Below are 22,072 nucleotides of genomic sequence, written 5' to 3' on the forward strand. Positions count from 1 at the left end.
CAGCCAACAAAGAGATGAAAAAGCAGACGGTTTTACCCAGAAATAATAAGCAGTCGGGTTTGAAGTAAGAGGAAATGAAGGTGAGCTGGGGAAGATAAGACTTGAGAAGGGGGGCTGAGGCCAGGCCACGCAGGACTTGAATGCCACGCTGAAGAATCTGAACTTTATTCCTCAGGCTACAAGGGGTGGCGCAGCATTCACGTTCACAAACAAAATAGTATAGCATGATAAAAGTTACATTCTAAGGCGAGCCCCAGGGAGGAGGAGACAGGGGAGGAAGACTTGTAAGGACACCACTGCACTAGTTCAAGTAAGAGGATACCAACATGAACTCTGAGGATTTAATTTTTTTTTTTAATTTTCAAAAAATTTTTAAATTGCAGAAGAAGAATGGACAGAATTTGGTTATTAGACATAGGAGAGGGAAGTGTCAAGGATGACTGAGGTTTTTAGGGATTATATTGACAGAAAAGAAACTGGAGGGAGGGAAGGAGTGAGGAAGAGAATGAACGTAGCAATTTGGAAGAAACCAGCCTAGGAAAGGCCCTGAAGAGGGCAGCCAGTTTCTAAGCTCTCAGAGGTGGGCATTTGCAATTCCTAAATGTGCTTCCCAGAGGAAACCACCCCTAAATGAGCATTCCTTCGGTCCTGTGAGACCTTCTAGAAGGCAAACATTCACTCTCATTTTACAGACAGAAGAGAGGAAAGTCAAGAGACATGTCCAGTATGATACCAAGGTGCAGTAACAAAAATAAAAATTAAAGTATCCAGCCACGTAGACATACACTTTGTTCAAATCCTCATCATTCACATTTGGAGCTTTAGTTCACATACGCGCACCACTTGTAAAATCTACAAGTTTGTTACAGTAGATTTTAAGCAGCAAAGAAAACAAGCGAGCCAGTGAGCTTCTATGTCCCCAAACTGTCTTTCTGCTAATAAATATTGATGTCTCCCTCTTCCTGAACCTTCTGTCCCCGAGGACTTTTCTGTGCAAAGCGCCCCTTCTAAGTGAACGTTTGTGGGTCACCACGCTTGCTCTAGGCTCCCACTGTAGAATTCCACAACAAACTGTTTTCTGAAGGAAAGAAAAGTCTTCAGGGGGTTCTCCTGTTCTAGAAACAAACACAAGGTTAGGTGCGACAAAGAGGGAAACGGAGAAGGGAACAACAGAAGGAGGAAGAAAAAGGAACACTGTTCTCTTTTGTTTAAAGGAACAAAGTGGGCCAAATTAATTTGCTTAGGAGCCTGCAGACCCACAAAGGTGGAGATGATGGGCAAGATTTCCACGTGTAGGATAAACATCTAGGAAAATTCATTTTCTCTGTACTAAAAGGGTACGTCAGTCACACAGATTTTACGTATTAAGAGACTGACTAACCCAGGGGCTGTTTTTCTGACATTCTCACTGGCTTCTGCCCTGGTAATCTAGGTTACCCTTTATGCTACCCTGAGTTATAAATAGCATTCATTTCCTTTCTCAGGCCAGACAGATTTTAATGCTTTATTTCTTGGGTCCAAGGGAAAAAATACTCATAGCACATCTCATTCTGAATTTGAGTTACTACCAAGCTACCTCGCTTTGAATCAGCCATGGAATAAGAAAACCACTTCAAAACATCAAAATTTATTCGTTGTTGTCATGTTGTTAAATTAGCCCAGAAAAGCCCAATGGGACTTCTGAGTAGCTGTTTCCTTTCTAGTACATAGCTCAGAATCCTCCAGAACACAGCTCCAGGTCTTTGCATGTGTCTGGGATGAGGCAGGTGAATATTTTACACAATGACATGGGTGAGTACTGAGCCCGATGAAGGATTCCCCAAGGGATAAGAGCACCTTCAGTTGTTAGATAGAAACAGGAAGGCATTTCTCCTTATTTCTTTTTAAGGAAAGAAAAAGCTACACCAAGAAGAGCAGTTAAATAAGTGAAGAAGCAGAAAAGCCCCTACTTACAACAGCTACTTGTCTGAGACCCATGCAAGGTCTAGGAGTCTGAAGAGGCCAAGAGAATCAGATGGAACAGCCTGCCACTTGACCAGAAGCTTTACATCTCACTTCAGCATCACAACTTAGCTCAAAGATCCTGGTCTGAACCCGAAATGACACCAACCCCAATCTAAAACTTCTGCATTTCACTTTTCTGCAATTCCTACCAAGCTTGGCTTGACACTCCTGAATGCAGGAAAGACAAATCAAGGAAAAGAACGGACATTTTTGGAGAGATGCATCCAAGTGAGATCTTTCCTTTCTCTACCAAGACAAAGGCAAGGACTGAAAACCAGCTTCACTTTGCCCCCCAAATACCTAGGCCTCTGGGGGGCTCTTACCCTTGGCTCGCCTCACAAGGTCCCCCGTCCTGCTGAGCCAATCCCACACTCTCTTACCTCTATGAATCATCAGATACGTCTCTGTCAGACTGTCAGCTCTTTGGGGAAGCCCTGTTTATCCTGATGTGCATCACAAACAGCATTTTAAAGCAGTCTTTGAGTTGGTTCCCTGGGCTATCAGGAAGTGGGAATTTTGATCATGTGCATATAGGAAGCATCAAATTCGCTATCTGTTGCCCTTGGGGTTCAGGGACATCCAGAGGAGGCCCAAAGGGTTCCCCCAACCTGTTGTAGATGATGTGACTCTCCTCTGAGGCCAAAGCAACTCTGGAAGCAGAGCTGACCGAAACAGAACTGGGGGCTTGGTGCCATTTCTTACCAATTTTAACATGAGCAACTTAGCATTTAGTAGTGTAACCCCACTTATTGTAGGTATTATGATGGGGACAAATCATTTCAAATTAAAAATGAAACTAAAACCTTGACAGTAACCCCTCACCAGCAAGTAGCTAGTTTCGGATTTTTGAAAGGTCACAGAAGATTCTGAGATCACTTTGCATTTATCACCCAGCGGCAGATAACTGCTTCAGAGCTGTCCCGACTTCTCACAGAAGACCTCCCTCTACTTAGGAGATGAAGCGCTCCAACAGGCTCTGGCGTGCTGGCTGAGAAAACAGAACCCACCTCTTTCTGCTGCCATCGGGCCTGTCCTCTGCCAACTGTCTGGACGCTCCCCTTTCGAAGGGGCAAAGGGAAGATATGTACTTAATCTTAAGCTCTCACTTGTCCCAGTACCAGAGCCCAGAATGTCATGGAAACTGATGCAACAGCTCTCTCAAGATCAGCCCTTCAAATGAGCTAAGCCCATGAGAGATGCAAACTATCAGCACCATCGTGTGCTGCGACTGCACCTTGCAGAGGCTGCAATGAAGGAAAAGCACAAGCACGGAGGAAGTCCTTTGCTCGCTTAGTTTCCTCCCATTTTACAAACTTGTGCAACGTGCTATTCCCCCAGCCCCTCATAGTTTCCGAGCCTTTTAAGAGCAAGTGGAGCGCCGGCCCACACTTACACGGCTACTTGACAGTTCCCTAGCAAATGGCTGAGAAAAGGGGCACAAGTGGGTACTAGTGGTCATGCCAAAGCTCAGACGTAACAGGAGCTGCATGGGCACACCCAGGAGAAAAAAAATACCAGGGAGCCCCGGGCAGAAAACCTAGGAACTAGACAGAAAACAGAGGTCTGCAGGTCCTCCCAAAGCACCAGCCTGACCCAAATTTCAGCCCTGGGCCTCTCACTCTCCAGAAGACAACCTCCTGCTCAACAATTGGCCTTTTGTGCTGCACAAAGTTATCCACCAAGGGCTGGGTGGAAAAAAAAAACCTAATCCCCTTCACCTGTAACCTCACTGTGGCCTCCAGGCCCAGGGTGGACAGGGCTCTCCCGGACTCCGGGTCTGCGCACAGCCCAATGTCTCAGAGGGGCTGAGGACCGACAGGAGAGCCAGGCAGCCCCAGTACACACACCAGTCCTCACCCAAAGCAAGGCTCTGTCATGCGGAGTGCACCTCCACACAAGTCAAACTCGAAGGTCAGGATGGAGAAACTGAGGCTCAGAGAGGGGCAGCCACCCGCCCCAGGTCACACAGCGAAGTCAGGAACGGAGCTTTACTACTACCACAACCCCGGCCTCGGGATTCCTGAGTACCCCACTGGCCCCCGCCTGCCCGCATCACGCCCGGCTAAGAATAACTAACATCCCCACAGCACTTCAGCCCCAATGTCTCCGCCTCCGTAGGGCCAGGACCTTGGTCTTTGCCCCGAGCGTCCGCCAGCCAACCCACAGACCCTGCCCGCCCGAGGGTCTGGCCCGCCACCGCCCCAGAGCCCCAGCCCAGCGTCCCACCGCCCGCCGGACCTGCAGATTCGCTCTCCCGAGAGCCGGCGGCGGCGGACATTTCTCTGCCTGCTTCCTCAAGCTCTTCATCACGCCGCCCGGAGCCCCGCCCCCCCGTTCCACCCCCAGAGGGGCCCGCCCCCGCGTGCCACCCTCGCCAATCGAAGGCCGGTCTGCTCCATAGCTCCGCCGCCAAAGAGAACGGGGCCCGCCCCTGAAGCCTGGCCCTCTCCAATCCCCTTCGCGCCTTCCGAGACCGATACCTGCCTCCGCCAATTATAGCACGCCCGGGCCGGGTGCCCGCGGCTGACTTCCAGCCGCGCGGCGTGGGCGACTCGGGCTCCGGCTCCTTGCGCCTGTATCGAGACAGCCACAGAAACTTAGGATCCAGGGCCGCGGGGTCGAAACCTGTGGAAGGAAAAAGGAGGGAACACTGAGCCACGGACTTGAAGAGCCGGTTCCACCTCCGCAAGGTTGTCTGTCCGTGAGCAAATCGCTCAGCCTCTCCGGGGAGGCTCCAAGCCTGTTTCCCTGGCGCACAGTGTGGGCCTGAGATTCAAATACAATAATAAATATGAAAACGAAAGTGCTGTACCAAGATAGACAAGCACCACTCCTGCGACCTGGTGGTAACTATGTGCCGAGGTCTATGCTTCACTTGTATATTACGTCCTTAATTCTCACAACTAACTTTAGGAGTAAGGGAACGATTATCCCGTGGCAACTATTATCCCATGGCAACTGAGCTCAGAGAGGTGAAGTCTGAGGTCGCAGAGTGAGTGGCAGAGTGGGAACTCAAATAGATGTTAGTACTAGGGAGCGGGTTGGGGGCTTTAACTACCCATAATCTCCATCAGCAACTCGCAAGCCTCTCCAAAAAACACACTCTAAGTAAAAGCAGTGTGCCTGCTATGAAATATGCCTTCAAGACGAGTCCTCTGGTTCCCTCTGAACAAGATTGCCACTCCTTCCTAGAAATTCTTGGGTCTTCTCTGCCTCTCACTCAAACCCAGGTCTGCCTGACTTCTAAACACTTGCTGTTTCCTATGCTATCCTCCTGTTCTCCTTGTAGAACAGCATGAACCTGACCGAACTGAATTGGATTTGCAAGGGCAACATAAATGAAGAGACTTGGGTTGTAGGACTGACTATGGCACTGCCAGACACAGCTTTTAAATTATTTTCAGCAGTTACATGCTATTAACCCATCTGATCCTCACAAAACTCTTGGAGTAGTAAGGCAAGTTCATATTTCCACTGTACAAATAATAAAGCCAAGGCTCAAAGAAATAAAATATATTGTTCACATTCACAACTAGGAAGTGGCAGAGCTGGGATCTGAACTGAAATCTCTGGACTCCATGGGCTTTGGAGTTATAACCTGGGGTTCCAAACCTGGTCCTATTACTTCAATTGATGAATGACCTCGGGTAAGTTACTAAAATGTCAGTTTACTCTCTTGTCAGTTTACTCATCTGTAAAACAGGATACTCTTTAGTATTGCTCAAAAGACTAAACAGAAAAACATGGTTGTTGTGTGTTGTCTAGCTGTCTAGAAAAATATATGGCACACAGTAGGTACTCAATTAATGTTGGCTAATTCTTTCCTCTAACTGTGATCTTTTGACCAAGTCACTTCCACTCCCTGACCTTTTGTGCGGCACATTACCCACCAAGGACTGGGTGGGGAAAAACTCGTTCCTTTCACCTGTAACCTCATCCTGGACTCTGGTCCTTTTATCTGTAAAATGCAAGGGTTGGGCAGGTGGATTTCCAAGAGTCTGTCAGCTCTGAGAGTCCCATCTCACCCACACCCCTCCCGGAGGAAGTCTACATCATGATAGCTGCTCAAAGAAGCTGAGTTAGTGCAGTTTGCCTGCTGGTTACCCCAGGTGTGGACCCCAGAAAGAAGAGCAGGGAAGGGAACCGACAGACAGATACCTAAGCCTAAAAGAGGGGAATTATCCTCGACTGCTCCCTCTCCTTCATTCTCACAGCCGGGCACCAAGCTCTGTTCATCCATTCAACAAATATATGTTAAGCGCCTACTACGTGCCAGGCACTGTTGTAACCACAGAGAGTAAAGTTGTGAACACAACCCAAGCTCAGTGTTCCCGTGGTGCCTTCATTCTCATCGGTTTGATCTCTCCAGTCCATCCTCTCCTCCCCACCCCCATGACTGGGCCCTGGTCCAAGCCTCATTTTTTATGCCTGAACCACTGCAATACATTCCCATTGATCTCCCTGCTCTAGGTTCTCCCCTTCTGTACCAGTTGCCAGAGGAACTTTCCTAACGTGCAAATCCTGCCTCGTTATTCCTCAGTTTAAAGCTCCATCAGCTCCCCACAAGCTACAGGGCAAAATCCAAGCTCTTTGTTGGTTATTTAAGACCCTTCATGCACTGTCTCTGCTGGCCTGTCCTGGTTCAGCTCATTCCACAGCCTCCTCCCACCCCAACTTCAATCCCACCCAGTTCTCTGCTCTTAACTCCAACTGTCTTTTTTCCCATGTTGGCTGCCTGGGAAAAAACCTCACTCATCCTTCAAGTCTCAGCTTAAACATCACCTCCTACACGAAGTCTTCCCTGAGCAGTGTAGATGGGAGGGGTTGGCATGAGCTTAGGATGCATTAGAGCAAAACTCAAGAGCTCAGGCTCTGGAGGAGACTCTCTAATTCTGTCTAATCCTGGCTCTATTATTTACCAGCTCTGTACTCAGGTAAGGCATTTAACCTCCCTGATCCTCAGTTCCCTCACCTGTAAAATGGACACACTGATAATACCTACCTTGAATGGCTGTGGTAAGGAAAATGAGATAATGTGCTGAAAAGTCCTCAGAACAGTGTCTAACACACAATAAGTCCACAATGAATGTTAGCTAAGGAAATATTTTCTGAGCTCCTACTATGTGCTGGGCACTTTCACATGTATTACCTCATTTAATTCTCACAATTCCATGAGGAAGATATTCTTTACATATAGAAGTCTACAAACAAGCAAACTCATAGAAAAAGAGATCAGATGAAGTGGGGGAAAAGGGGATTGGGTGAAGGCAGTCAAACGTCCAAACTTCCAGTTATAAGATAAATAGGGAGTTCTCTGGTGGCCTAGTGGTTAGGATTCCAGGCTTTCACTGCCATGGCCCGGCTTCAATCCCTGGTCGGGGAATTGAGATCCTGCAAACTGCATGGTATGCCCCCCCCCAAAAAAGAAAGATAAATAAGTACTAGGGGTGCAACAACATGAAACATATATTTAATACTGCTGTGTTATATGAAAGAAAGTTTTTAAGAGTGTAAATCATGAGTTCTCATCACAAGGAAAAAATATTTTTTTCTATGTCTTTAATTGTATATCTCTATGAGAGGATGGATGTTCACTAAACATACTGTGGAAACCACTTCGTGATGTAAGTGAAATCATTGTGCTGCACACCTTAAACTTACACAATGCTGTATGTCAATTAGAGCTCAATAAAACTGGGAGAAAAAAAAAAGTCTACAAAACCAAGGTTCAGAGAGGTGAGGTGGTTTGCCCAAAGTCACACAGCTAAAGACCAGCAAAGATAGGCTTCAGATGCAAGAGGTTGTATAGCTTCAAAGTCCATGCTCTTTGCTGTTACTACTATTATTACTTCTCCTACAACTACCAATAATAATCATAAAACAGGTTATCCTTATTAGTTGAAAGTTTGGAGATAAATTTCCCCTGCTTATAGGATCAACCCTTTAACTCGGCGTTCAAGGCTCTATAATCTTGTTTCCTTTTCCCACATTGCCCAGTTTGCGTCAACAGTCAGTACCCTTCCTGCACACCAGGCAAACTAAGTTGGAGCCCCCAGACATTCAGGCTCCATGATGAGACCACGATAGAAGGGGAGCCCACCCCCAATTCCTGCAGAGCCAAGATGTTAGCTAGAAAGGAAATAAGTGAGAGCGTTGGGTAAACAGCTAAGCCCCAGCACCTGGTGGCTAGAATTTGCATGTTCTCTGGCTGATTCTCTGCTCTGAACAAACTCTTCTTTACCTGCCTGGCTGATCGCCCAGTCTAAACAAATTCTGCCCTAGAGGCCGCTAGCTGCTCACTGTTAGGTTAAAGCTAGACCATTTTCTCAGCTGTGGTGGGGGACAGGGCAGAGTACAAGGGCAGGAGAGCTCTTATGACAGACTTCCTTTGGTTCTAGCTGTGGTTGTCAGGGAGAGGGAAGGTGGGCCTCTAGAAGCTGCTGACCCTGCTAACTTGTAAAAGATTCTGCATGAGAATCACAACTCACCCCGTGCAGCCCTGCCCAGAGCAAGGAGGGCAAAGGGGCCCTGCTGGAGTTAAAACTCGGGTCCAGAAACGGGAAAACAGAAATGCAAACACCGTGGCCGGCTGGTGGCCTGGGGGCACTGTGGCCTCGTGCCAGCAGCTTGGAGAGGGCACAGAAACTGTGGAGTGTAAGTCCAAAGGGTGCAAAGTCAACTGGTGGTGGGGAGGTCAGTGCCCAGCCCCCCCTTCCCCCGGGAGCCTGTGGTCTTACCTACCTGGACAGGCCCTGGCGACTTCCTGGAGAAACGTTCTGGTTTGTGAACCAAAGGGGAGCTGGAATACGAGGCTGAGCTCCGCTGTGTCCAGCTGGACGGTGACATCTGAGCCTGCACAGAGGAGGCAGGAAATGAGCCCTTGGCCTCCAGGATGCTTAGGTGCATCCTTAGGCTGGAGCCCCCAGCATGGAACGTCAGCAGCCCAAGCTCCCAAAGCCCCTTTGACCCTTAAGCTGGGGCAATAAGGGAGCCCTCTGTACCCCCAGCTCCAAATTAACATCACCCTCAGTCTACAAAGGGGGTGGACCTCAGCTCTGAAAATTCAGTAAGCCTCACCGTAGCCTTCTGGACGGAGCCAGAAGAGACCAAGTTCTCAACCTGTAGTCTACCCCCGCCCCACCAGTGGAATGAAAAGCACACAGAGGCGGACAGGGGGGCCGTCCGTCGGTCAGTCTCCCTGACTGTGCCAGGCACACGCTAGTCACAGGGAACACCATGCTGAAGACATCAGACATGGCCTTGTCTTCAGGGAGCTAGACTGTGGATGGTGTCTGGCTCATAGCGTAACCACAGCACCCAGCAGGCACATGGCGAGCACCCAAAACACGTGCTGAGCATGAGTAGGAGCAATGCAGCAGACTGATCAAGAGCGTGGGCTCCAGAGTCTGGATTCCGCGTCTGAATCCTTGTCCCACCACTTGCTAAATTACTTAATTTCTCTGGGCTTCCATCACCTCGTCCATAAAATGGGGATGAAAGCAGTGATGACCTCACAGAAGTGTGAGGAAAGCACCATGTGATGTGTGTAAAGCTCGTTCGCATAGTGCCTGGCACGAGGTCATCATTGATTAAATATTCATTTCTAGTATTATTATTATTACTACCTCTGCTATTACGACTACAGTCTAGCAAAGAACACAGACATTAGATAGGTCACTATAAATAATTAAATCACTGTAGGTGACAGAGAGATGGTAAGGATGAGACAAAGGAATGTGTATGAGTGAGATACAAACACTTTCGGGATACAGACACTCTCAGGAGTTCAACAAAGGCTTCCTGAGGAAAGTCAGTGTGAACTGAAGCCCTGGAGGATGACTGGCTATGCGAAAAGAGGAGTGAGGGCTTTCAAGAGGAGGAAGTAGCGTGTGCAGGGGCTCCGTGGTGAAAACGTGTCACGTTTGAGGTGCTTGGAATGCAGAGGATTCCAAGTGCAGCAAGCAGGGAAGAGAGTGACTGGAGAGATGACCAGGGCCTGATCCTGCAGGGTCCTGCGTGCCACAGTAAGGCGATCAGAAAGTGCTCTTACTTCACACCATTCTCCTCTCTGCAGATGCTGTTCCCCCTGCCCCAATTGGGACTCAGACTGAAAGGACCACTCACCAAGAAAGTAGACTTCACCATCCAGGGACACTGTGGGCAGGGAAACGAAAGGGCCCTTAGCAACTGAGCATCACCCTTCCTCCCACCGCCCCACCCCCAACAAGGGCAGAAATGACCCGGGAGCCCAGAGGAGAGGGATCATCCTGTCCAGCCCCCTGTGGCACCTTCTTCCAGAGCGAAATCCCGAGAGATCGGCACGATCTGGTCCAAGGAGACATCGTCCCCGGTAATGGCCATCCTCCGGTGTGTGTACAGGAAGAGACTGAGGGCAGGAAGGAGAGTGAGGACAGGGGGCCTGTAGTCGTCCCTCAGGCCCATCGGGGAAGCCTCGGGGTGCTCGCACTGTCTCCTTGGTTCCTGGGGCTGTGCTCACGCCTCTCTGCTCATGGCGCCCATCAGAGACTGTTGGGTCATCAAAGCTGAACTTGCCTCATTTCGGGGAGCCCCTGCCTTGTTAGTAAAACCCACGTTTGATCTCCCCCTGGTGCGTTCTAGCACTGCAAGTGACAAGAACAGGGCAATCTTAGCCTCCCCACTCCCTCCTTGAACCTCAGCTTTTCCATCTGTAAGGTGAGGGTGGTGGGTTCGAAAATGTCTAAGACTCCACCTTCCCAGCTCTGAGACCCTGAGTTTCACTTTCTGGCTGTGAGACCTTTGATAGATATTAATTATTCTCTCTCTGCTTCTGTGTAATATGTGGGTATTACTAGCAGCATTTACGGAGCCCTTTCTATATGCTGCACAGCGTTTTAAACACTTTACGTGTAGTAACTCATTTTAATCTTTAGTCCGGACACATTGAGGTTTGCTCAGGATGACATGGCTCGGAAGTAACAAAGCCTGAATTTGAACCCAAGACAGTCAGGTCACGGGGCTCAAGATCTGGAGCAGTAGGTTCAACCGTCTTCTTGAGAAGTTTTCTCATCAAATTTTGAGGATTATATGAGCTAAGAATACAGAGGGCTTGGCCTATAGTGGTCAAAAACTATTAATTATCATTATTACAATTATTCTAGAAGCCTCAGACTCTGCCCTAGAGGGCATGAAGTCCAGCTGGAGGGACAGTGGAGAATAATAAAACCCAGGGCCAGAGAGGCAAGGACTGAACCCGTCACTGACGCATGTTCCTCGCCACCGCGTTCCGGGCGGTAGCGCACGAGTCCCAGGAGGCGGCTCCGCCTGCTCTCTCCCTCACACAGCGCTCCCTGCACTGCCTGCTGCGCAGGGTCAAGGCAAACCAAAAGCGAGCCGGGCCCCAGGCCTCGCCCAGCCCAGCCCGCCCCACCTGCCCTGCCCTGCCCTGCCCTGCCCTGCCCTGCCCTGCCCCGCCCCGCCCCGCCCCGCCCTCACCCACACAGATTCACTCTGTGGTTTCACCTCTCCGACCCTTCCTCATCTGTGAAATGGGGAGAGTAACCCCCAACGTCACAGGGGGTGGGAGGATAACTGAGTATTTAAAGCACCCGGCAGAGAGTCCAGGACTAAATACTTAGTATGTACTGGTTTCCATCTCCCCCTGAAGGCACAGAGAGAGGGAGGCAAGCAGACAGACACGTAGACACCTGCCATTCCACTTCCCAAGGCCAGGCAGGGCAGGCCCTGGGGCTGGGAGCTCGGCACCCGCAGGGAAGGATATGATGATGCAGTACTCCCCTTCAGCCAGGGTCTCCTGGATCGCCACAGACTGGTCCATGCTGGCCCCTGCTGAGCAGACACGCCCCGGGGGAGGGCAGATGGGAGCCCCTTAGGTCAACAAGTCACTCAGGAGGTTACGGAGCTGCCTGAGGGAGGGCTGGGGGCAGGGAGGAGGGGCTCTGCGCTGGGAGAAGGTGGAGGAGGCCCGATCCGCTCCCTCCTCCTCCCCCTCCCCCTTCCCCTGAGAATGGGCCTTTTAGTTTCTAGGGAGAGGGGCCATCCCTTTGCCTCTGGTGAGAGGTACAATTTGCTGTACCGCCCTTTGTCTGGAAGGGCATCCAGTCGCTTCTAAGTGGGGTCCAGTCTATTTGTTGGACGTGGGGTGCCTTGTCCCATTACTGGAGAGGAGGACAAGTCCTATTGCTCCTGGGATGGGGCTCTGCCTTCCTTTTTGGGAAGCAGTATTAGTCCTGCTGGCACCTCTCTGGGCAGTGTCAGGGGTGTATCTGCACGTATCTCAGGAAGGGAGCGTCTCATCCTAAACAAGGACCCCAGTCCTGTCCCTTTTCCCCTGGAGATGGGAAAGTGTCCCGTTACTCCTTGGCCCTCCCCCAGCCCAGCAGGCCCCATTGCGTCAGCCGAAGGCCGAGGGTGTCCGCTCTGACAGCATCAGGACAGGGGTCCCAGCCCTCAGCTTGCCCAGCCCCTCCTGCCCAGCCCAGCCCTGGTTTCCCTGCTCCGCACCTGCTCCCACACCCCTGCCATCGCCGCCTACCTCCTGAGCTGTCACCGCTGCTGGGTGTGCGGAACACCGCGGACCCGGGGCCCAGCCAGAGACTACATTTCCCAGAAGCCCCCACGCCACACGAAGGTCAGCCAGCCTGTTAAGTCCCAGCCTGCCCACGCCAGTGCGGGGATGGGGTGGGGGTCCTCCCTGCCCCCGTTAACTCCTTAGGTCCTGGGCTACCCTGGGCTCCCTATTCCGGAAAGCTTTTCCTAAGTACTTGCCTTCGGCTCACCCTCGGTCCTGGAAGTCATGGGGCCAGAGCTCCCCGCCCAGGGCCCGGAAGGAAGATGGTCACTTTAAGGATAAACACTTGCTCAGTTTCATTCTCAACTCCTCTCACTCCAGGCAGGCCAACACTGGCCTCTACTGGAACGCTTCCTCCCCAGCTAACTACCCCATCCTACCTTAAAGGAGAACAACACTGTGAAGAACCACTACCCCATTTTCCAGGTGGAGAAACTGAAGCTCAGAGACGTTAAGCAATTTGACCAAGGCCTCGCAGCTAGCAAAGTGGCAAAATTGGGCCTCAACTGAAAGTGTGACTCCAACTTCTGTGCCATGGACACTGCCACATGCCTCCCTTTCCCTCCCTAAGCCTCAGCGCTGTGTGTGTGAGGTGTGTGTGACAGGAGCACCTGGTCCTGCCTGCCTCATGGGGCTGTTTGGGGACAAAGGATGAGAATGCACATTGCAAAGGGTGTGATCCTGTTCATACACAGTACTGTGCTGAGGCTCTATCCTCTCTCCTTCTCAGGGAGGAAAGCGTTCAGGGGAGGGGGCCACTCAGCTCTCAGGACAGCCTGAGGCTGTACTTTGTTGTTCTCTGGCCCCTTCCCCCGATTCACTGGCCACAGGCACCTGGGCAAGGTCTTCCTCCTTTGGGGCCTCGATTTCCCACCTAAGATAAGCAGGCTGCTCCAGATGGACAAAAAGGGCCAGCTCAGATCAGGGAGTCCAGGACCGGTCTCTCCCAGCCTATTGGCCATTTCACTAAGCTGTAAGCTCCCTGAGGACAGGCTGTGTCTTTTCCTCATCACTGCAGGGTAGTTTCTGGCACACAGTTGACCCTCAGAACATGTTTATTGAATTAGTGAATTATCTTAATGAATACTCTTTCTCTCAAGCATTGACCCAAACTAAAGGGTAAGTGCAGGGGAAGGAGTGAGCATGTGGCTTCTAACCCATCCTCACTCCTTTTTCTCTAAGCTTAGAGTTGCTGCCTTAGTGACCAGTTCAAGTTTGTATACGCAAACCTCTTCCAGAAACAGACATCACCTTCTTCCCAATCTTCTTCTTTTCCTGGAAATATCCACAGCATAAATGGAGCTCAAGTTTATTTGAATTTGGTTTCAAAGCTGTGTGGGGGATGAGGAGAAAGGGGATTGATTTAGACCCTTAAAGATAAAGGGGGTGGTGGTCATTGCAGGAAAGCAGGGGAACCCCAATTCCAGCCCCCCTCTTTGTGTCAAAGTCTGGGGAGGATCTGGGAAACGTAGACGGGACCGGGCATTTTTATAGATGAAGAAACTGTCCCTGCAGGACTTTGGGGTCCTCCTACTTGATGGGGGTCAGACAGGAGACTGTTCTGTTTTTCCAGACAAATCCCAGCCTCTCCTTGGGAATGGGACTAAGGCCCTGCCCCCTTGGAGAGCATCATGTTCAGGCCTAGGCCCTGGGAGCCTCTAGCACAGAGTTGTGGCTTGATAAATCCCTTTCACTAAAGATACAGCTACAAGGACTTCCCTGCTGGCGCAATGGTTAAGAATCCGCCTGCCAATGCAGGGGACAGAGGTTCGAGCCCTGGTCCGGGAAGATCCCACATGCCGCGGAGCAACTAAGCCCGTGCACCACAACTACTGAGCCTGCACTCTAGAGCCCGCGAGCCACAACTACTGAAGCTCGCGCGCCTAGAGCCCGTGCTCCGCAACAGGAGAAGCCACCGCAGTGAGAAGCCCGTGCACTGCAACACGAAGAGTAGCCTCCGCTCGCCGCAACTAGAGAAAGCCCGCGCACAGCAACGAAGACCCAATGCAGCCAAAAATAAATAAATTAAAATAAATAAATTTATTTTTTTTTAAATTAAAAAAAAAGAGATACAGCTACGGGAATCAGAGCTGGGGGTGGGCCTGGGGACCTGCAGGGCCTGTGGGACCTTCCTGCCTGCCGCTCCCTGACTCTGCTGAGCAAAGGAGCAGCAGCCTAGCCCCAGCCAGGGTGCAGGGCAGGGGCCTCCTGGTGGCCCCTGGTGCGGCCCCGTTGAAGTGGAGGTTCTCATCCAGCTGGAGGCAGCTGCCTGAGGCCAAGGCTTGGCAGCACTCCTGGTAGCAGGGCTGAGCCACAGCCCTGTGACACCTGGGCATCCCTGCCACGCAGGCCTGGCTGCGCCCTGCAGTGTAGCCTGAGCTGGACCGTTTCACCTGCAAGAAGAGATGGGACCATTCATCCTCCCCTTGCCTTTGTCCCCCATTCACAGAGACAAAAAATGTTAAGTTGGGTTGTGGGCTGAGCTGAACTTCCTTGGACCCGTCTCTCCGCCCCCATGAGGCCAGCCAGCCAGCCAGCCCCCAGAGAACATACAGGGTGATCAGAAACAAGGGGGCATGCCACAGAGACTTGGAAGATTCCAGCCACTGCCCTGGATTTCAGCATAATGTGGAGCTAAGAGGGTCGAGCAGCCTGGTCCCCAGCAGGTCTAGCTCCAGCCCGATTCGGCTGCTGACCCACTAGTCGAGGGGGGGAGAAGAGAGGCCTGCAGTTCTGAGGGAGGGCAGCACCCAACCTTGGAGCACTGCAGGGGCCCACCTCACAGAAGTCCAAGCCCTCGGGGCACTCGGCCACAGCTTTCTGCCTTGGCAGGAGATTTTCCCCTTGAAGAGAGAGTGAAGGGAAGGGTAAGGGGTGTGGAGCCCTGTGAGCTCCAGACAGAGGCGGGGCTGGAGCCCCATCCTGCCTGTCCCACTGGCCCCAGCCACCCCTCGCTGTCCATTCCTGCTTCCGCTTCCCAGAGCAGGCAGGTGTGGATAGACACTCATGTTTCTCTTGGGGGCTGGCAGGGTGGTGGTCACCAGTGGTGGAGTGGGAAGTGTCTTGTCCTCTGGGACGGTCAGGCGGCCTAGGCCTGGGAGCAGAGCAGGGCTGTCTGTGGAAGGGCTATGACACGTCTGCTGGGGGACAATTCCTCTGCAAAGCCCCAGGCCGCCCCCCAGGGGAGGGCATCTTGTGTGTGGACTTCACAACCTGAAACTCTCCCATCTCTGCCACCTGGAGACGCACAGGAACTTGCTCTCGCTTCCTTGGAGCTTGTGGGGAAGGGAGCACTGCTCAGCTGGGCTCAGCTGGGTGGAGAAAGGTGGGGAGTCAGAAGGGGAAATCCAGAAGGGGTGGGGCACTGAGGAGGAGGGTAGACCTCAAAGCTAAGGGTCAGCCTGACAAGGTTTAGAGGTTGGGATGTTGATAGAGGCTGGGGAGGTTGGGGAAAACAGCTCAGGTGTTGGGGGCCTGTCAGAGGGTGGGCTCAGAGCTGGGTGCTAGTGGGTGGGCAAGGCTCAGGGCTGGGGACAGGTGGGGCGGGGCTCAGAACTTATGGGGCCAATGGGAGGAAGAGTCAGAGTGGAGGGCAATGGAGGAGGGGCTTGGAGTTGGAGGACCACGGAGGAGGGGTTCAGAGCTGCAGGCTAGGGGGGACTCTCTCACCCGAGGCCGACTGGTTGAGCTCCAGGCAGAGTGGGCCGCCACTGCAGCGCTGCAGAGAGCAGGGTCCGGGGCTAGAGGCCTGCAGCTAAGGGCTGGGGCTGGTTTCACGTCTCCCCTCACAACTGAGGCTGCACCAGGCCATGTGGTGGGAAGCGTTGAGTTGGATCGGCTGGGTAAAGAGAGTGCCTGCAAGTCCAGGGGGATCGGGGGTGGCCAGCCAGTCCTGGGCCGTATCTCAACTCTCAGGGCAACCCAAACACCGACTCCTCTCTCTCCCGCTTCAGCACCTCCCTCCCAGCACCTTACTGGAGGTACCTGAATGTCACACCCCTTCCAACCCTGCAGCAGCCCCTCCTGGCAGCACCCTGCCTGGTCACCCACAGCAGCCCTACCCCTGCACTCGCAGTAGCTCTCCCCGGCGCTGCACTCTGCTGTTTGGTTGAAAGGCTCTGCTTCCCGGTTAGCACGCCTCTCTCCGTGGCAGTGGAAGCTGTGGCACATCTGTGGGAGGGTTTGAACGCTGTGGCCCTCTTCCCACGGGTGAAGGCATCCAGGAGGCTCTCTCCTCCTTCACAGACTGCTTTGCTGCTTACCTGGACAGGAGCGGGGGTCAGCTGGCTTCTCACCAGGTTCTGGGCCACCAGCAGGACCTGCACGAGGACTGGTAGGAGGAAAAGGAGAGAGGAGACCACTGCAGGAAGCAACCAGCTCAAGAGTCAAGGTTAAGGAAAGGTCATGCACTGGTTAAGTAGAAGGGGCCATGACACAGGTGAAAAGAAGGGACAGCCTCAGGGCCCAGGAGTAGTCACAGGTTAGGGTTGGTCACAGGGACCAGAAAAGGCTGGGGTCCCTGGGCTTAGGACAGCTACCTCTGAGCAAAGCAGCCTGATGGCTACTATTGGTCACAGACATCTTCTGAGAGGTACGCCAGGAGCCCGAGAGAGTGAGGGACTGGTCCTGGGCAGCCCAGGGGAGGGCTGCAAACAGAGATTCCCATTATTACACTATGCAAAGGAGTAAACTAAGGCTGGGAGCAGGGGGGTCAACTTGTATGGAATAAGGGGTCCCAGGGGCTGGGATTTTGCTTCCCGCAAGTCATACTTTCAGAGTGGCATTGAGGCCGGCACAAAGGGGCCTGCAGCCTGGTAACGGCCCCTCTGAGAGTAAATGTTGTTGGCATGGCAACAGCAGCATCCCCGGCCCGAGGGGAGACAGAGCTGGAGCAGGTGCAGTGACAGGAAATAGACATCCGGTGCCTCTGATGTGGCCTCATTTGCCTTTGACATCAGAAGGTGCTGGGGGTGGGGAGTGGCGGGGTGATGGGCTTCCTCAGAACCCAGGGCAGGGAAATGCTGGGTCACAGAGAGGGTCAGAAGTCAGGGCTCCCCTTGTCCAGATTCTTCAGGGTTCAGACCCAACCCTGTTTCTAAATCAGAGCTGAGCTAAAGGCAGGAGGTACCTCTCAGACCCTGGATAGCTGGATGCCAGCTCTGGTTCCCCCAGTACAAAGGGATCAGATCTGTAAGGGTCTGCTAAGCCCAGGTTCAAGTTTTTCCATGCGAGGCAGAAAACTCCTGGAGATGGGAGAGGGGGGCCTTATTCCCATCTTCCCGCCCAACCCTGGGAGGCTGAGCACAACCCAGCCCCCAAATTTCCCAGGGCTAACAGGGCATGTTTCCCTGTTGTCAAGGGTTGGTCCTCCATCAGCACTTGGATCTCACAGGTGATGGCTGCCAGGGTGATGTGATACAGAGGAGAGCCTGGACCCTGTCTGGGCTGGGCCCCTTCTGGCCATGGTCTTTAATGCATGAGTGGGGCTGTGCTCAGAATCCTGGGTGCAGAGGTGAGGCAGGGTAGGACCCCTTGGCAATAGGGGCCACTTCTTTCTCCACCCTCACCCCTCCTTACCACCAGGAGCCTCAGCCCCTCCATTGCTCCCTCCCCTCCAACGCTACACTCAAGAAGTGTTCTCATCCAGCTAGCACCTCTCAAGGGGACTTCAGTCTCCAAAGGCAAATAGGTCAAGAGGGGGGCCCAAAGGTTTTCCCCAGCCCCTGTGTCCTTGTGAAAGGAAGGACCCAAGCCTCCCACACAGCCCACAAGCCTCCCACAAGCCTCCCCTTTCCCGCTTCCTGGTTGGGACAGCTGAGGCTGGAGGGACAGCTCAGGGGTGTGAGGGAAGCAGACAATAAGCCAAATCAGAAAGCCAGGCGGGGGCTTCCCTGGTGGCGCAGTGGTTGAGAATCTGCCTGCGAATGCAGGGGACACGGGTTCGAGCCCTGGTCTGGGAAGATCCCACATGCTGCGAAGCAACTAGGCCCGTGAGCCACAACTACTGAACCTGTGCGTCTGGAGCTTGTGCTCCGCGACAGCGAGAGGCCCACGCACTGTGATGAAGAGTGGCCCCTGCTCGCCGCAACTAGAGAAAAGCCCTCGCACAGAAACAAAGACCCAACACAGCCAAAAAATAAATAAAATAAATAAATAGTGTTCCCTTAAAAAAAAAAAAAAGAAAGCCAGGCGAAGCTTAGATGGTTACTTGGTAGTCTGTGTTAGTTCTGGCTCCTCGCCCATCTACTTTAGTCTGTGCATGTCTCCATAAATAGAACATTCCCAGTATTCCCTGAGCCCCACCCCACCCCAGCTGTAGACCTACCTGCGCACCTGAAGGTGTGGAGGGCAACCAGCGTGTGTGCCTGAGTCAGGGAGGCTGCAAGCGCAGCCCCTGGAAGCTGGCGGCTGCCCCGGCTCCCCTCCAGTCATCTGTCAGCTCTGGGAGTTCCCTCTGACCCTGCTGCCACCGGGGACACAGGCAAAAGAAGGAAGCACAGCTGATGTCCAGACTGGAGGCAGAGGGAGAAAATAAAGTCAACTGGCAGATAGAAGGACCCCACCGGAACGTGTCTTATCTGTGTAGATGAGAAACTGGGCAGGCGGAGCAGGCTCTCAGAAGAGATGAGACGGATGGGAGGCCAGGGTCCTCCCAGGGCCCACCGGCAACGGGAGAGCTCTGTCTGTCTGATAGTGGAAAGGGGAGTGGGTGGGGAGCGGTCACAGGCCCATTCCTACCAAGAGAACTTAGAGGCGAGGCTGCCAGCAGGCAGCATGGAAGGATGAAGGGAGAGGTAGTTATCATGCCAAGGAGAAAAAAATGTAAAAACAATGCAGAGGGAAGACAAAAACCTGACCTTTGTCTGACCCTCACTTCCCAACACATGGGTTACTTTTAGGGTGCTCCCTTTGTAGAGCCTTCCAGCACAAGCTGACCCAGCGAGGGGAACAGAAGGGACGTGGAGGAAAGGGATGACAGTTGAGGCTGGACACAGATTTACTGGCTTTCCTCTCAGAGGGAGGGAGGGAGGGAGGAGACTCCCGCTTCTGGGATGTTCATCCCAAGATCAGCCTCTGGGTTCAGCAGGGCCAATCTGGGGGTCAAGCCCAGATTCCTGCCTGGGCTGGGAGGGGCAGGCAGAGTCCTGCAGTTGCTCTGATGGAGCAGCTTTCCTCCTTGAAGAGTGAGCTGAATCATCTGTTCCTGGCAGGCAGTGCCCTGGCAGAGGTTCAGACTCCAGGTCTAAAGGAGAGATTCTCATAAGACTCAGGAACCAAGGATGCACTTCTGGGGATTCATAAGCTCCTGAAATTGTGTGCAAGAATGTATATGCAGGGACTTCCCTGGCAGTCCAGTGGTTAACACTCCCCGCTTCCACTGCAGTGGGCGCAAGTTTGATCCCTGGTGGGGAAACTAAGATCCCGCATGCCATGCAGCGCTGCCAAAAAAAAAAAAAAGTATATGCATGCATACTTTTCTAAGGAGAAAGTCCACAGTTATCTTTGTATTTCCAAAGGAATCGATGATCCTTAAAAAAGATTAAGAACTACTGATCTAAACCCAGGAAGCGCACCACTCCGCTCTCCGTAGCCTGGTCAGGGGGCTCAGCTGTAATCTTGTTTTTTTTTTTTTTTTTTTTAAACTTTGTTCTCATAGAATTTTTTTTTAAATTAATTAATTAATTTATTTTTGGCTGCGTTGGGTCTTCGTTTCTGTGCAAGGGCTTTCTCCAGTTGCGGAGAGCGGGGGCCACTCTTTTTTTTTTTTTTATAAATTTATTTATTTATTTTTGGCTACGTTGGGTCTTTGTTGCTGCACGCGGGCTTTCTCTAGTTGCGGGGAGCGGGGGCTACTCTTCGTTGTGGTGCGCGGGCTTCTCATTGCGGTGGCTTCTCTTGGGGAGCACGGGCTCTAGGGCACACAGGCTTCAGTAGTTGTGGCACACGGGCTCAGTAGTTGTGGCTCACGGGCTCTAGAACGCAGGCTCAGTAGTTGTGGCGCACGGGCTTAGTTGCTCCGCAGCATGTGGGATCTTCCCTGACCAGGGCTCGAACCCGTGTCCCCCGTATTGGCAGGCGGATTCTCAACCACTGCGCCACCAGGGAAGCCCCAATCCTGTTCTTCTTATAGCAGACCCCTGAAGGCCAGACTTCAGGGAGTCACCTCTGGGGAGAACCACTGCTTATTTATTTATTTAAAAATATTTATTTATTTATATAAATTATTTTGGCTGTGCCGGGTCTTAGTTGCGGCATGAGGACTTCTTAGTTGCGGCATGTGGGATCTAGTTCCCCGACCAGGGATCAAACCCGGGCCTCCTGCCTTGGGAGCTGGGAGTCTTACCCACTTGTCCACCAGGGAAGTCCCGGGAACCACTTCTGACTGATGCAAGTTTGCCGGCACCTCCCGAGTAGCTCTGTGCCCCTCAGGGCTGGGTGGAGCCGGCCACACAGCTCTTCTAGCTGGCCCAGGTGTTACTGTACCTCCTTACCTCTGGGTCTGCTCCCACCATCTCACGTCCACTTAATTCTCAAGATTTGCAAACCTAGCTGTGCCTGGCACGTGGAAGGCACTAAAAAATATTTGGATGAATTTAACAAATGAACAAAAGGAGTCTCTGCCCCCACAAGGGGCTTGTTTCCTCTCAGGCACCTCTGGCTCAGTTCACAGGATGACTAGTTATCTGGGCAAGGATGATGGCAGGACTCCACAGAACCTGGTCCCACCGCCCCTCCACACTGTAAAGAAAAAAAACGGGCTCTTGGAATGCTCCACTGATTGACCTTGGCGTCCCAGGTACCCACTCCTGAAGAGGGGGCTCAGAGGAATGTGACGGTGGGAAAGCATCAGGTGTGTCCCTGGGGAGGCCTGATGCTGCTACTGCCCCAGCTGGAAGGCTGGAGAGACATCCCCTTCCATGTTTACCATTTCCCAGGCTTTAACTCTCTTCTCAAATGGCAATGTCTCCTTGCACTTTGGGCCTATTTTCAGGTATCAATGTTTTTAGTTGGCTCAATTAGGTTTTATTATCCACTCGCTCTGCTTTAGAAACTCGGGCTCTGGAGAGGCTGTCCAACTGGGGTTTTAAGCAACTGGAGGAGCCAAAGTACAAACAAACATGTGAGGAGTTGCCCAAGGGATGGGTTGAACCAGTAAGGAAAATCCCAACCTGGTGGTGAAACCCTACTCATGGAGAGAACTAGGGCAATAGATGAGTGTGAGGGAGAGGCCAGCTCTGGAGCTGGGATCTTTCCAAGCAGACATATAAGTAGATATATTACAAACGAACTGAAGGTCTGGGTGCTGAGGGGCAAAGGGGGCCTCTGGGGAATCCTGTTCTGGACCCGGCCCTGGCCTTCAGATGACTGTGCTGTGGGCAGATCAGGGCCCCCTGGCTCCCCTAGTTCTTTCCCTTTGGGATACCAGATTCAGATCCTGAGGCAGCTGCTCAACTCCACCCAAATCTTGGCTATCTGGGCTTGGAGAACACAAGAATA

The 22,072-nt window shown here is 52.4% G+C and overlaps 1 protein-coding gene across 10 annotated transcripts in view; it reads right to left on the bottom strand.

The window, feature by feature from the left end:
• INPP5B (inositol polyphosphate-5-phosphatase B) overlaps positions 1-12,633 on the bottom strand; it is a 43,375-nt gene extending 30,742 nt beyond the window's left edge. For 5 of the 10 annotated variants that reach the window (XR_005022155.1, XM_036871275.1, XM_036871317.1 and 2 more), the window contains exons 1-7: positions 12,539-12,633; positions 11,749-11,829; positions 11,248-11,338; positions 10,293-10,390; positions 10,129-10,158; positions 8,746-8,856; positions 4,489-4,629 (exon numbers count right to left, since the gene is read on the bottom strand). Coding sequence is in view for 9 of the 10 variants with exons in the window: in XM_036871275.1 (XP_036727170.1) it covers positions 4,489-4,629; positions 8,746-8,856; positions 10,129-10,158; positions 10,293-10,390; positions 11,248-11,338; positions 11,749-11,821 (544 nt within the window). In the remaining variant the exon portion in view is untranslated. Of the gene's footprint in view, positions 1-4,488; positions 4,630-8,745; positions 8,857-10,128; positions 10,159-10,292; positions 10,391-11,247; positions 11,346-11,617; positions 11,637-11,690; positions 11,833-12,538 lie in introns of those variants that run through there. The other 5 variants (XM_036871294.1, XM_036871285.1, XM_036871301.1 and 2 more) reach the window with 5 other exon arrangements.
• Positions 12,634-22,072: the final 9,439 nt, after the last annotated feature.

This window comes from Balaenoptera musculus, chromosome 1 (assembly GCF_009873245.2).
Source record: "Balaenoptera musculus isolate JJ_BM4_2016_0621 chromosome 1, mBalMus1.pri.v3, whole genome shotgun sequence".
NCBI classification, from domain to species: Eukaryota; Metazoa; Chordata; class Mammalia; order Artiodactyla; family Balaenopteridae; genus Balaenoptera; species Balaenoptera musculus.